The sequence below is a fragment of the Amborella trichopoda genome, chromosome 9, assembly GCF_054954075.1.
Source record: "Amborella trichopoda isolate Santa Cruz 75 chromosome 9, AtrichopodaSantaCruz75HAP2 v2.0, whole genome shotgun sequence".
NCBI classification, from domain to species: Eukaryota; Viridiplantae; Streptophyta; class Magnoliopsida; order Amborellales; family Amborellaceae; genus Amborella; species Amborella trichopoda.
The window spans coordinates 53,272,881-53,286,030 of record NC_142344.1 but is presented as its reverse complement, the minus strand read 5'-3'; the positions used below and the strand labels follow the sequence as shown (position 1 = coordinate 53,286,030).

General features: G+C 36.6%; 1 protein-coding gene across 3 annotated transcripts; it reads right to left on the bottom strand.

The window, feature by feature from the left end:
• Window positions 1-2,222: 2,222 nt before the first annotated feature.
• LOC105421215 (general transcription and DNA repair factor IIH subunit TFB5) lies at window positions 2,223-11,495 on the bottom strand. 3 transcript variants are annotated; one of them, XM_020671874.2, is made up of 4 exons: window positions 11,284-11,491; window positions 9,490-9,653; window positions 3,080-3,149; window positions 2,223-2,534 (listed from the first exon to the last, which is right to left on the bottom strand). In XM_020671874.2, exons 3-4 carry the CDS (start codon window positions 3,112-3,114, stop codon window positions 2,357-2,359), a joined length of 213 nt encoding a protein of 70 aa, XP_020527533.1. In that variant the 5' UTR covers window positions 3,115-3,149; window positions 9,490-9,653; window positions 11,284-11,491; the 3' UTR covers window positions 2,223-2,356. The 3 variants fall into 3 exon arrangements, with proteins under 3 accessions (XP_020527533.1, XP_011626047.1, XP_011626046.1); XM_011627745.3 differs by lacking the exon at window positions 9,490-9,653 and having other exon boundaries at window positions 11,284-11,495; XM_011627744.3 differs by lacking the exons at window positions 9,490-9,653; window positions 11,284-11,491 and adding an exon at window positions 10,954-11,154.
• Window positions 11,496-13,150: the final 1,655 nt, after the last annotated feature.

Here is a 13,150-nt window from a genome sequence, read left to right as displayed (position 1 = left end):
TCCGTTCATGTGTATGAAGATGAAGAAGAACTTTGATGGTTCCAGAGCAAGAAATCCCAACTATCTCATTTCCTTTCATCGCTAAGCTTCTCATAACCTTTCACAACATCATCAACAAAAGCCTTCTAGATTTGCTCTCACTAAATCTCTGTCTTTCCCTCTCCAATTTTGACCTCAAAATAAGTATTCCTCAGACTCAGGGTCTAGAAGAGCCCAAAGACACTTAGAAAGCTTCCCGAGGCTCAAATCTGCACCAATATGCACGCCCTTTTAACATAGATTATTCCAAGCTTCATCCAAGATGCACATTTTGTGATCAAGGCTCTAATTTTGTTCCCAAACCTACCCATGTGCTTTCCATTTATCAGGCCTCTTCTTCCCTGATTCAACCACCACCTCACAAACCAGAGCCCATTGCTTCCATGGAAGCTCACACAGTTTTCATCTTTGATGCCTAATATTTGCATGCCAACTTTATTCATGATGCTGAGGCGCCACCGAGTAATCTGTAGTCATGTCAAACTGTTCAATCTTCTCCAACTCTTCATGGTTTTACATAACCAAACATACTCTCTCATAAGAGAATCAAACTCAAATTGGTTCTCCGATCACACTGTCTTGCCATGAAAAGGGCCCATATTCTGCATATTTGTACCAGTCATAAGTGTGACGAAAATTGGTGTCACCTTTGTCCATGAACCGAACCATTCTATAACAAACCGATCATATCGACTCTTCCTCAGTGAAATCATTAACTGAATTTTTACCAGAGCTATTCTCCTTTCTAAAGAAGAGGTTCTCAACCATTCTCCTTGCTCTTCTTCTTGATGCTTTTCTCGTTTCCCTTAGAACCTCTGCATTTATTTCTATTCGATCAGTTGAGATGAGAGAGGAGATTTATTCCACATGTACAATGTAAGCTCACGAGAGAGAGCAAACGTTCATGAACGCTATTCCTTGTGTGTTTGTGTGTGAGAGAGAGAGAGAGTGTGGGAATTGGATGGAGAAAGAGTATAGAGGAGCTTATGACTTTGGACAATGATTTATACGTGTTAGGGCCAAAATCAATTTCATATTTTATCTTAAAATTAAATAAAATATTTATTTGAATTCTGAAGTATTTTTATAAAGGCAAACCAAATAAAAATAATTAAAACTATTTTAAATTAAAAATAACCAAACTAGCGCTAAATTTATTTTGATCAATATTTATTCAAAATATTTTTTATTATTTTAATTCAATTCTACTTATAAAACTGAAGAAAAAAAATCCAAATTTCAAATTAATATCTTTAAATAATAAATTAAAAATAAAAAATAAAATTCAGTTGTTTCCCATCTAAACCATTAAAGGATGCTTGTGTATTAACTATTAAGCATCCATGTGCATGCCATTACCAAACCTTTGAAAAAAACTTAAAGGATTCAAACCCTTGGCCTCAAACCGATGATGTCTGCCACTAAGCCTCGACATCAATTTGATTTTACAATTATTAGATGTTAGTGCTTACTGATATATGGTACGCCAACCACTTATAGGTGTGATTGATTTTACTGTAATGTGGTACCACAATGTACAATAGGCATAAGGGTTTAAACACAGATTCACGCCTTGCAATGCAATGCAAAACAAAAAACAAAAAAAAGGAGATTTCTATAAGGCGTCTTCCTCGGACTGTAGAAGTGACATACCTCCAAATTTTGTCTGATGTACTTCCTGTGTTAAGACACCTTATAATGCCTTGAATATCTATTTTAATCACAAATTTATAAAATTTGAATTCTAAAAATGCCAAACAAATCTATAAACACTTGAAAATCCTAAAAATAGACAGTCCAAATAAAATATTACAATATATATTATTTTTAAGATTTGAAAATCTTATTTTCTCCTCGTACTCGTACATCTTGAAATCTAGATGATCAAATTAGAAGGTTTTCCAACATCTAAACGCTCTTCTAAAGGATTATTTAAGGTGCACATTTGACACATAAATTTTTATCTAAAATAGAATTATTAATGAAGAGATGAGAGTTCATATTACAAACACATTAAGAGCTGTATGCTGCACTGAAACAAATCCAGATGGAGCGTGTGTGAGAGAGAGAGACAGAGACAGAGAGAGATGAAATGAAAAAAAACAAAGATGAAACGAAAAAAAAAAAAAAATTAGATGAAATGAAAAAAATATATATGTAAAAGTTCATGAGGGAAAGGAAAATAATCACAAGGCCCCGTAATTCATTCTTCACTAATTCACACACAACACAACTTTACCAAACTGCAATAGGCAAGCATTCGAGTTAATATTACAATGCAAATAACGAAAACAGACGTATAAAAAACAACCCCGAATCATGCAGGCTTCTCATATGAATTCAGATCTCTAAACTCTGAGATTTTATTCCGAATCATTTCACCAGCATGAGCTTGCACAAACATGTGTGTGTTGTCCAACATGTGAATGATAAATTTCTGAGAAGGGGGTAATGATGCATTTAGACTCGCAATAAATTGAGCCATTGGAACATCACTACAAAACAACACCAGAGACAAATTACATATATATACATAAAAGCTCTGTGATACCCGACCACTACAATGAAATAGAAATCTTTGTTTTTCTATAAGAATAGAAGCATCTCAATGAAGGGTGACGTATCTAAGACTTCATAGAAAATTGGCAACACAATTTGAAGAGCAATGACTGAAAACACAAGTGCTCACATGCAACTGCAAGAAAGAATGGCATGCCTTCACATGGCTGAATTTCAGCTGTTATAGTACATTTTCTTCTAGCCCTTGGTAAATGGCACAATCGCACTAGCCATAAATGCAAATGACTAATACAAAGAGCAAAGGACATTTTGGGTTTAAAAACTTCTGGTAAAAGTTCACAAAACTTCCACTCTAAATAGAGAAGGTTAACAAAACCCACCCATTTATATAGAGCTACCTATCCATCCATCTAATTACCTATATTGAAATAACATATAAGAAAAGAACTACATATGCTCAATGTTAAAAAAGTACGGATATAAAGAGATCACATGGAAATGCTTGATCGATTTTCCTTACCATGAGATGAAGAGGCCCTTAATGGCATTCACCATATTGGCCTCCCTATTTAGTTATCTTGAGCCTTTGCCTGCACATAAATAGATACACTCAAAGATGCATTTCATTTGTGTCCGTGTGCATGTGCATTTGTGTGCTTCCCCTTTCCAAAAAAGATCACAGAAAAGATCACACACGTGCACTTGTACACACCAAAGAATAACGTATTCCAAAATCAAAACACATGCTAATAGAGTTAGGAAGAGCTTTAGCCTAACCAAAAGAGCAATAAATACTATAAAAAAAAATTCATTGAAGACAATAACAGAACCATATAAATAGAACAATTATGGGGACATTAACTTCTTCTACGATTTTATTCCTTCCCTCCCTCCCTCCATAGAGAGGAGCCAGGCCCTCATATTTCCTTTATGCTTCAGTTTAGACCAAACACCAAATTAGAAACTTCAGTATCATTTCCACTCTTCTCACTATTGCAGTTTAGAACCCCTCAGGCCACTTAGCTAACACTTGCAAACCAACTAGATAAACATATAAGTGTTTTCCTCTTTTGGAGGAAATAAACGCAAATAAGTATCCATACGTCATATCGACTACTGCTATATTACGTATCAAACGGAAAATTTGATATCAAAGATAACAACTTTTAGAACTCCTTGCACTTGCACAAGTTTCACAAGATTTTGAAATAAATTTTCTGCAACCGCTTTTTAGTAAGAACAGACCTTAATAATATCCTTAACGTTATCTAGCTCTATAACATCTAGAATGAAAAAGTGTACCATGTTAAACTGTAGAACATTCTTTTACAGTCTTAACAAATGGTTAAAGAAATTCAAACACTGCAATCATTTTTTCCTACTATGGATCATTTTTCTATCTAGTAAGACACACGCGTGCGCTAGTACACATACACAGAGCTCGAGTCTATGCAGAATTTCTCATTCAATTCAAAACATTTTTTGAATGTATCCATGTAAGTGTATGTCATGATGGACTGATCAAATATTTTATTGATGGTCAAAATTTACAGATTACAGGAAGAAACTACCAGGCAACTCTATGAAATAAACCAACTGGTTAGACAATTGATTAAATATATTTTTTTATCATGAATATGCATGACCATTTGGAAGCCATATTCAACTTAGGACATGGATAAAAAAGATTAAAATTAATAACACTCACCCATAAAGCCAAAACCCTATCCATCCCCCCCCCCCCCCCCCCCAAAAAAAAAAAAAACATAAGATATCTGCATAATGGTATTTAACTTCTTTCTCTCTGGAAAAGCTTAGGAATGTCATTTTAGGAATGTCAGTCTTTAAAACATTGGCCTTTAGTATGTAAGTTGAATAATAAACAGAGGTGATACGAATCCAACTTGATCATGGACAAAACATTTCTCAACGGAGACAAAGTGCTGGAGATCATTCAGACATTCTTCTTTCAGGAAAAAAGACAAAAAAGGTTACATGTTTACAGCCTCTGGGAATCCATGGAGGGTTCATACAATTATGGGAATTGCAAGCAACACCAGTTACGCACCTATTAGCTAAAAGAAGATACTTTTCTCATTAATGGATTGAATCTAGCTCCTCACTGTTACCATTTGGCTTCATAAGACACAAGCATCTGGCTTGGAGTTTAGAACAATGGTCCAATAATGGAAGAGTGTAATGGGCTTCAACCAGTTGTTCTCTCACATTTTCAGGCAATGAATCAGGATTCAGGCAGCAGATTTACTACTAGCTAGTGAGGCAAATGAGGAGACTACTATATGGGAGCCACTGTCAATGTCTCCCCATGGATGGTTTCTGGTGACCATCTTCTAGTTTCATGTAAGGGGAGACTGCCTTTGTTTATTGTGATCTTCAGCATTTTAATGACTACGTATCATTTAGTCATTTATTTAAAGGCAAGGGGCTCAAAACCCCAATAACCTAGCTATAAAAAGAGTTCAATGCAACCAGTTGTTTATGTGGAAATCCATGGTTCAACCATTTTGGCAGCTTGGGCAAACAAAGCACTGGGTGAAAGAAGTCCTAAATGATAGATCTGTACAAACAACAAGAGCCACAGAGAATCCCTAGAATACATTAGAAATGTGGCCTTTGTCAGCACAACCTGAAAATATTGGTTCTTAACATTTATCATAACATAATCTATAATGCACTCCAAGAAGAAAAAAGGAATAATACAGATGAAGGAAAGGGAAAGAACAGTTAAGTGTTGAAAATGCTGGTTCTTACATCTACTATAAAATTGTCATTATCAATGTTCTCAGGACCAGACCAATGACCGAACCAGTGAAAGCACAGGTTCGGTTGGGCCGGCTGAACAGGAACGGTTTACTGGTTGGTCCGGTCTAATAAATTAAATAGTTGATAAAATTAGTAAAATAAGAAAAATTGGGGGAAATAGAGAAAATATGGAAAAAAGGAAAATCTTAAAAACAAAGAAAAAATTATTAGAAACAAATATAACTCCTCAAGCAATAAAGAAATATTCATTAATAATACAATAACTCAAATTTGTAAAGAAGACAAGAAATAAATATCTCATACAATATTAAAAATTAGTCATGAACCACAATCATATGCAGAGACAAAGTAAGTACATCACCACAAGTCCACAATTTGCAACTTATAGGCCTTAAAGGCTTCTTACCATTAGAATTATACAAAACCTAAGGGCCAGTTTGGATGTCAAATAAAAAAACCTTCCCATTGAAAAAAATTGTAAATTACAATTTTTTTCAACCTTATTGATAAATATTATCATCTTTTTTAATTAGTTTGTTGGACTGTTTGGATGGTGTGCACATATTAAAATGAGTTTCGCGGAGGGACACAGCGCTAAAGCAGGGGCGGGCGGGAGGCATATTTGCACTCCTCTCACAATAACATACGCTCTCTCCACATACAAGTCCTATCAGCTCCATTTGAGAGAGAGAGAGAGAGAGAGAAAATACTTGCCTCACTCGAAGCTGGTGTTGTAGTTATGCAGGCAGCCAAGCATGGTGGTGGAGTGGAAGTGAGTTGCAACTGACATCTAGAGAGAGAAAATGGCACCATGGCCAAAGCCCAAATCCTAGTTTCTGCAACTGTTCTTCGTCATCCATTTCTTCCATTTCGGACCATACAACTCTTCTTCCTTAGCCATTTTACAGAGATGGGATTTGGGCTTTTTGGCTCTTTCGGTGTTGAAGCTTGAGAGCAAAAGATGGATGCTTTTTACAGAGATGGGATTTGGGGTGATTGGTTTTTGGTGACTCAAGTTTAGAGAGAGAAAGTAGAGAGATGGATTTTGGGCGTTTCTGTTGTTCATGAGTTCGTGAGAGACGGCCCATCTGAAATAATTCAAGTTTTTGTGAGAGGAGTGCAAATATGCCTCCAGTTCTTGCTGCTGCCTTCGCACTTGGTCTTCTTGACTTGATTTCTTCAGCGAGGGGAGGGATGGGGTTAGGGCTTTTGCTTGCTCCCAATGTGCAGAGAGGTGAGGAGAGGGAAAGTGCTGAGAGGGCATGAGGGAAAGCAAGGAGAGGGAGAGAAGAAGTATGGGAGAGAGTGAAGAGTAAGGTTAGGGCTTCAATGTGCAGAGAGGTGAGGAGACGGAAGAAGGGGCGAGAGATGGAGATCAGGGGTTTCAATGTCCCGGCAACAGCTCTCTCTCTCTCTCTCTCTCTCTCTCTCTCTCTCTCTCTCTCTCTCTCTCTCTCTCTCAAGTTTCGTCTCTCGTTCAACACAAAAACTAGAGAGAAAGAGGGCTTTGTCACTGAGAGAGATACAAGGCTTTGTCACTGAGAGCAGAGAGGCGAGATAGAGCAGAGAGGAGAGATAGAGCAGAGAGACTATAGGGAGGTAGAGCAGAGAGGGTTGAGAGAGAGTGAGGCGAGAGAGAGTATAAGAGGCGCAGAAGGAGATGAAGAACAATGCCATCAAAAAAAATTCAAGTCCTACTCGAATTGTTTTGGATGGTGAATTTTGCCTTGACACGAAATTTTTTTTCCTTCTAAGCTAAAATTCTAGCAAAATCGTGTAGTTGTCCAAACGGTCAAAGTCCATTTCACAAGATTTTTGGATTGCAATCCAAAAATATTCCAATTTTGGGTACATCCAAACTAGCCCTAACTTATATAATAAAAATAATAATAATCATCATCATCATCAGAACCTTTTCCCAACTTTTGGAATCCGTTGTATAAAGCCCGGTCTGCCATTCTGCTCTATCAAGGACGATACCCTCAGCAAGGTCATAAGTCCCCATATCTTATCTTACTACTTCCAACCATATCCATTTGGGCCTACCCCTTGCCCACTTTGAGCCTTCCAATTGAACTAACTCATGCCTCCCAACAAGTGCCATACTGGGTCTACACTACACATGCCCAACCCACCTAAGTCTACTTTCTCTCATCTTATTACCTGTTGGAGCCACACCAAAGTTCTCCATAATTCATTTATTTCGAAATCTATCCCTTCTCGTCATGCCACTCATCCAATTCAATATCTTCATCTTAACTACACTCATCCTATGGGTATGTTGTTCATTGACTGCCCAACAATCTGCGCCACAAAGCAAATTTGGTCTCACAACTATCCTACAGAACTTTCCCTTCAGCTTCATTGGTATGCGGTAATCACATAAAACTCCGGTCGCACATCTCCACTTCCCTACCCAGCTCTAATTCTATGTGCGGCATTTGTCCTCAATCTCTCCATTTTTCTGGATTATCGACCCAAAATATAAAAAATGTGCCCTTTTTGGTATTTCTTAGTTGACAATTTTAACTAATTTCTCGTCTCTGCTCCGATTATTATTAAATTTGTATTCCGTATAAGTATGGCTAATTTAAAACCTTCAAATCCTAGAGCATCCCTTCAAAGTTCTAGCTTTGTGTTGACGCTGCTTCGGGTCACGTCAATCAAAATTATGTCTTATGCGAACAACATACACCACAATACCTCATCTTGTAGGTGCCCAGTTAAGTTGGCCAAAACTAAGACAAAAAGGTATGGACTTAACGCTGACCCCTGATGGAGACCTATTGTCACTAAAAACACACTCGTCTCTCTACTAGTTGTCTACACACTAGTTAGCACTCCCTTGTACATATCTCTTACCAAGTCGATACAGTATCTGGAGACTCTATTCTTTTCCAATACCTACTAAATTAAACCTCGTGGTACTCTTTCATAAGCTTTCTCTAGATCAATAAAGACCACGTAGAGGTCCTTTCCCTTCCCCCTAAACTTCTCAATAAGTTATCTAAGTAGGAAAACAGCCTCAATTATTGACCTCCTTGGCATAAAGTCGAAATAATTTTTTGATACACTTGTTTCATGCCTTAATCGTTGGTCAATTACTCTCTCCTTCAACTTCATAGAGTGGCTCATAAGTTTGATCCCTCGATAGTTCGCACAATTTTGTGTCTCCTTTGTTATTGAAAACAGGTATCACAATGCTTTTCCTCCATTCGTCTACCATTTTCTTTGTTCTCAAGACTTATTTTACTCTTTTTATCAATCGAACTCGTGCTCACCAATCCAGTTCTAACAACATTGATTCATTCAATAGAAGAAACCCTAATGTCACTCACTCAACGTGTAATAAACCCAAACCTTAACTATGAAATAGATAAAGACTATATCGTCTAATAGCTATACAATTCAAGATATATCGGCCACGAAGTTACTAATAATAGATTTATCAGTCCAGAATACCTAGCGTAGTCCATGGCAAAGCAAAAGCAACACAAACTAACATATTACTGGTCATAAAATGAAATTAACAAAAAAATTATTTGCCATGAAACTCCATATAAAAACACAGGCTTTAAGCCCATGAGGACATCGTACCATTTTTTAGGGTTTCCTGAACAAGAGCATGAGTTGCTTTGAACTACCAACACTGAAAAAACCGTAGATTCTAAGAGCCGGATTTGTAGCCTTATATAAACACATAAACCTGGTAATGAGACAATTAGATGAACGGACCAGATTCAACATCACAGGGTTACCCTCAGCATCGAATAAATCCAAATATTCTAAAATTTTGCAGAACTCAAACTAAAACGAAGCATAACCTTAGTTCTCATTCAATCTCGGAAAAATCCACTTAGTTAACTACTTAAGAAATGAGAAAAAAATCCCTTCCCATTCATTCACCAGAGAAGCCTTATTCCAATTTAACAAAAGCTGATTTCAGAATCCCTCAAACTGTGTCTTATATATGAACTCATTCTACAAAAAAAAATACAATTCCGCCTTCAAAAATGGTAAACTCTTCACAGCAAAAACACTAATCTTTTATGTTAATTGAACCTCAAATCTTATTCGAAACAGACCTGTAAGAAACATCCATTACATTGACAGACCTACGATGAAGGATCCCAGCAAAGAAAATACCAGGTTTTAGGGTTAGTGACCAGAGTTCAATGATCTTTGTGCTTTTCCACCAGTGAAATCCTAATTCTGAAAGGTAGTTTGCCGAAGGTGTCAGCCTTAAACGATCACCCCCGCTGCTGACTTCCTAGATTCTGGGATGCAGGTGAAAATTCGTAGGGTGAAGGCTGAAAACCATAAAATGTGGTGATGGTAATTTCACTTGTTTGTCAATGGGAAAGTTGGAAACTCCATGTAATACTCCCCATTATGTATTTCATTGATATGATGTGCTAAATGCAATTTTAAAAAATATTTTGTAATTAAATAAAGTTCCTTCCATTCATCCAACATATTACCAAAAATACAAATAAATTGAAGGAATACCAATATTTACATAAATATTGAAGAATATTGTCATCAAGTCCATTCCCATCTAATGCGCTCTCCCTCTACACCCAAACGTTACATGAAAACATCTCACTTGATAACTTCACCTTCCCCTTAATGGACCTACTGACCTAGTAGGTAAGTTTCTCCTAATTACTTCAAATACATTTTATATGGACCTATTGACCTAGTAGGACATGAATGTCGAGGTAATCCTCCATTATTTGATGAGGCCAATGACATTTTTTAATGGCACCTAAATGTACATAACCATGAGGCAATACATAAAAAAGGACAAACAACTCCCAAACCTCATAACCATGAGGCACTAGATACTTGAAAAAAATTGCCTAGAAGTGTAATACAACAGTGATGCAGGGAACACAGTTTATTTGTATAGAACGTTATCAAGCCATAAAAAGACTAGAAGTTCAATAAATCAGTTAAAAAAATGGTGCACTTGACAGTTAATGTGACAAGAGAGAGACTACATTGTGAAAACTAAGCTGGGGAAGGGAGATTATTCAACGACTATCAAACCCAGAAATTAGTAAGCTACAAACTGAAAATGTGAGACAGAGACAGAGGCCAATCCTTCACTGCAATTTTTGCAATATTGGAGATATAGAGAGATTGCAATAATGAAGAAGCATAAGAAAACCCTAAAAAACATACTGGTGCTACTCCTGCACTGCAATTTTGTCAAGACCTTTAAGCAAGAGATATACAAATGATGGTGTAGATACACCATAGAATTAAACCCTAATTTATAGGTCCATTCAAAAGCAAATTAAGAAGTGCTTGAGCACATTTATCACGCCATAACAAATAAGGAGCACAAATAAAAAAAACAACACAAACATCAGAAAAAAAAAACAAAACATACCCAAAAATGGAAAACAGGGGCAGTTCGAGATTAACAGAGATATTTACATCAATGGTGATATTAGCTATAAAAAGAAAAAAGAAAAAAAAAAGAAAAGAAGAAGAAGAAGAACAGGGCAAAAAAGAACAAAAAATATTGAAAGTAAAATACTGAAAAATAGAAAAATTGATTGTAGGGATCATGTGAAGGGATGAATCGAGAAAAAGTCGCACCAGATTTCAATGGATTTGAATGCAAAACGAGAAAGAAATCCACGTTTAGGCGGATTTGTTCAAAATAGAGCTCTTTTCACCAAAAATCGTTGAATAAATCGCCAATCATAAGTGTTGACCCAAAACAATCGAAGAACAGAGCAATAAACCCCTAATCATTAACATAAATCCCTACATTGAGAATAACCAGAAAAAAAGACGAAGAAAATAATACAAATTAATTTTGCAGGTTTATCAGTGAGTTACAAATTAACAGTTAACAGAAAATAATACAAATTAACAGTGGGTTTATCTGCTTAATAAACAGTAAAACCGGTAAAAAAAACTCACTGATTCAGCGCCGGTGGAGCTCTCTGATGGAGCGACCAAGTGCACAAAAAACGGGTAGGGCCCGTCTTCCCCACTAAATCGCTGAGGGCGTGTTTGATAAGTGGAAGTTTATGGTGGGAGTTAAATTTCCCATTTCCATGTTTGATATTATGGTGGGGAAGCTGCAAGGTCGAAGGGCGACCTTTCCATGCAGCATTTTTTTTTTAGTATTAAAATGGGCTCATTTTTTGAAAGACTTATCTTCCATAAAAAATGTTAAAAGAGCATTTTTCCATAATTTATGGGACAGTCCCTTCCGCTCCTAAACACTCAATGTGTCAAGCATACCGTGAATTATTAAAAAAAATAATAATAATAATAATAATAATAATAAAAAAGAGGTGATATCTACAGTCAAGGCGTAACTGCGGTATTTTTTTGGGTTTAATCGACTATAGTTTTGCGGTCGGAACATTCTAGAAAGGCCTCAAAATCTTCAAAGGAAAACATTTATACAAGGGCGAGGGCCCAAATAATCAAACTGACGTGCTTTTCAAAAATTCACTACAAGACGTTGTTTCGAGGCTTAAAAATACTCAAATTGATCATCTCGACCTCAAGAGGTATAGACATGAGAAAAAATAGATTTCAAGTCTTAAAAATTGGGGCCCTGTAATACATTTTTTGGACCGTCAGTTTTTTAAAAATTTAAATATTGATCGATATGGATCTACACTATTCTTGAAGCTTTGAATTTTATAATTAGATATGAAAATAAGTTTTTAGTCCATCACAAAAAATTTCAGTACTAAAACATCTTCAGACACTTTTAACTTTTTTTTATTGTTTAGAGCCTCAACTTTATACAAACCACGCCCTTTTTCAAACCCTAGTTGTGAGATTTAAAGCGGTGGTTCAAGCATGTCTAAACCCACTTAAATATTTTGAAACTAGATGATTTATATACTGAAAAAAATACAAAGAGACCATCTACTTTTGATACAAAAATAAAAGCGGACCTACTTGAATTTTTATGTAACCTTTCTCCTGAATACTTTTTGGAGGCAAAGTGCACTGGAGTGATTATTTGAATGGAAGGAGTTGTTGGTTCAAAAGAAAGTAGAGCTAATTGCAATCAAATTTTCATCGACTTGCATCCATTTGGTGGGATCAAGTTTAAGAGGCAAGGTTGCTTCAGGGAAAGATAAGATTCGAACATGAACAAAAATGCGGGCTAAGTCATGTGAGCAATATCTTCCTCCAAGCTTTGTGCAAACTATGCACAAACAACTCTATCAATTGCAACAAAACAACTCTATCAATTGCAACAAGGTTTGAGGTCCATTGGTGAGTATACAAAGATCCCTTACCACCAGGGTCACAAGGTAAGTTCAAAGGTTAGAACTTAAACTTTGAGACGAACTTTCCTTGCAACACATGTCCCAATGGGAAGTAGCACATCTGTATTACAAACTGAAAAAAGGGGTGTTGCCTTTTTTCAGCTTGTAATGTAGAAGAGGCATTGGTTGGAGGTCAAAGTGTGAGACATCACAAACTAAGAGGGTGGTGCCACTAACCGGAGAGTTGCTGGCCGAAGTAGGGAGAGAGCTTTGGGTGATCTAACGGGGACTGCTCATGCGCTCAATACTCAATCACATGCTCGAGTCAATGAGCAATCCCGTGTTCGGTGTCTTCGATGGAATGAGGTGAGCATAATGCTCAAAGGCTGCTGCACAATAATATGCTTTTCTTGTCAATAATATGCTATGAGGAAGGCAGTGAGACAGAAGAGGTAATAGCTGCTGATTGGGGAGAGCTATTGTATGATGAGGAGGTTGGTCAAGTTGAACAAAGTGAGGATGTGCATACAGACCAAGGAGAGATGTTG

Bases quoted from the DNA above. Each gene is read 5' to 3' on its own strand.
- LOC105421215 (XM_011627745.3), bottom strand. From the start codon at position 3,114: ATGGTGAATGCCATTAAGGGCCTCTTCATCTCATG. The intron at 2,535-3,079 runs GTAAGGAAAATC...GTTGTTTTGTAG, and splicing joins AAGGGCCTCTTCATCTCATG to TGATGTTCCAATGGCTCAAT.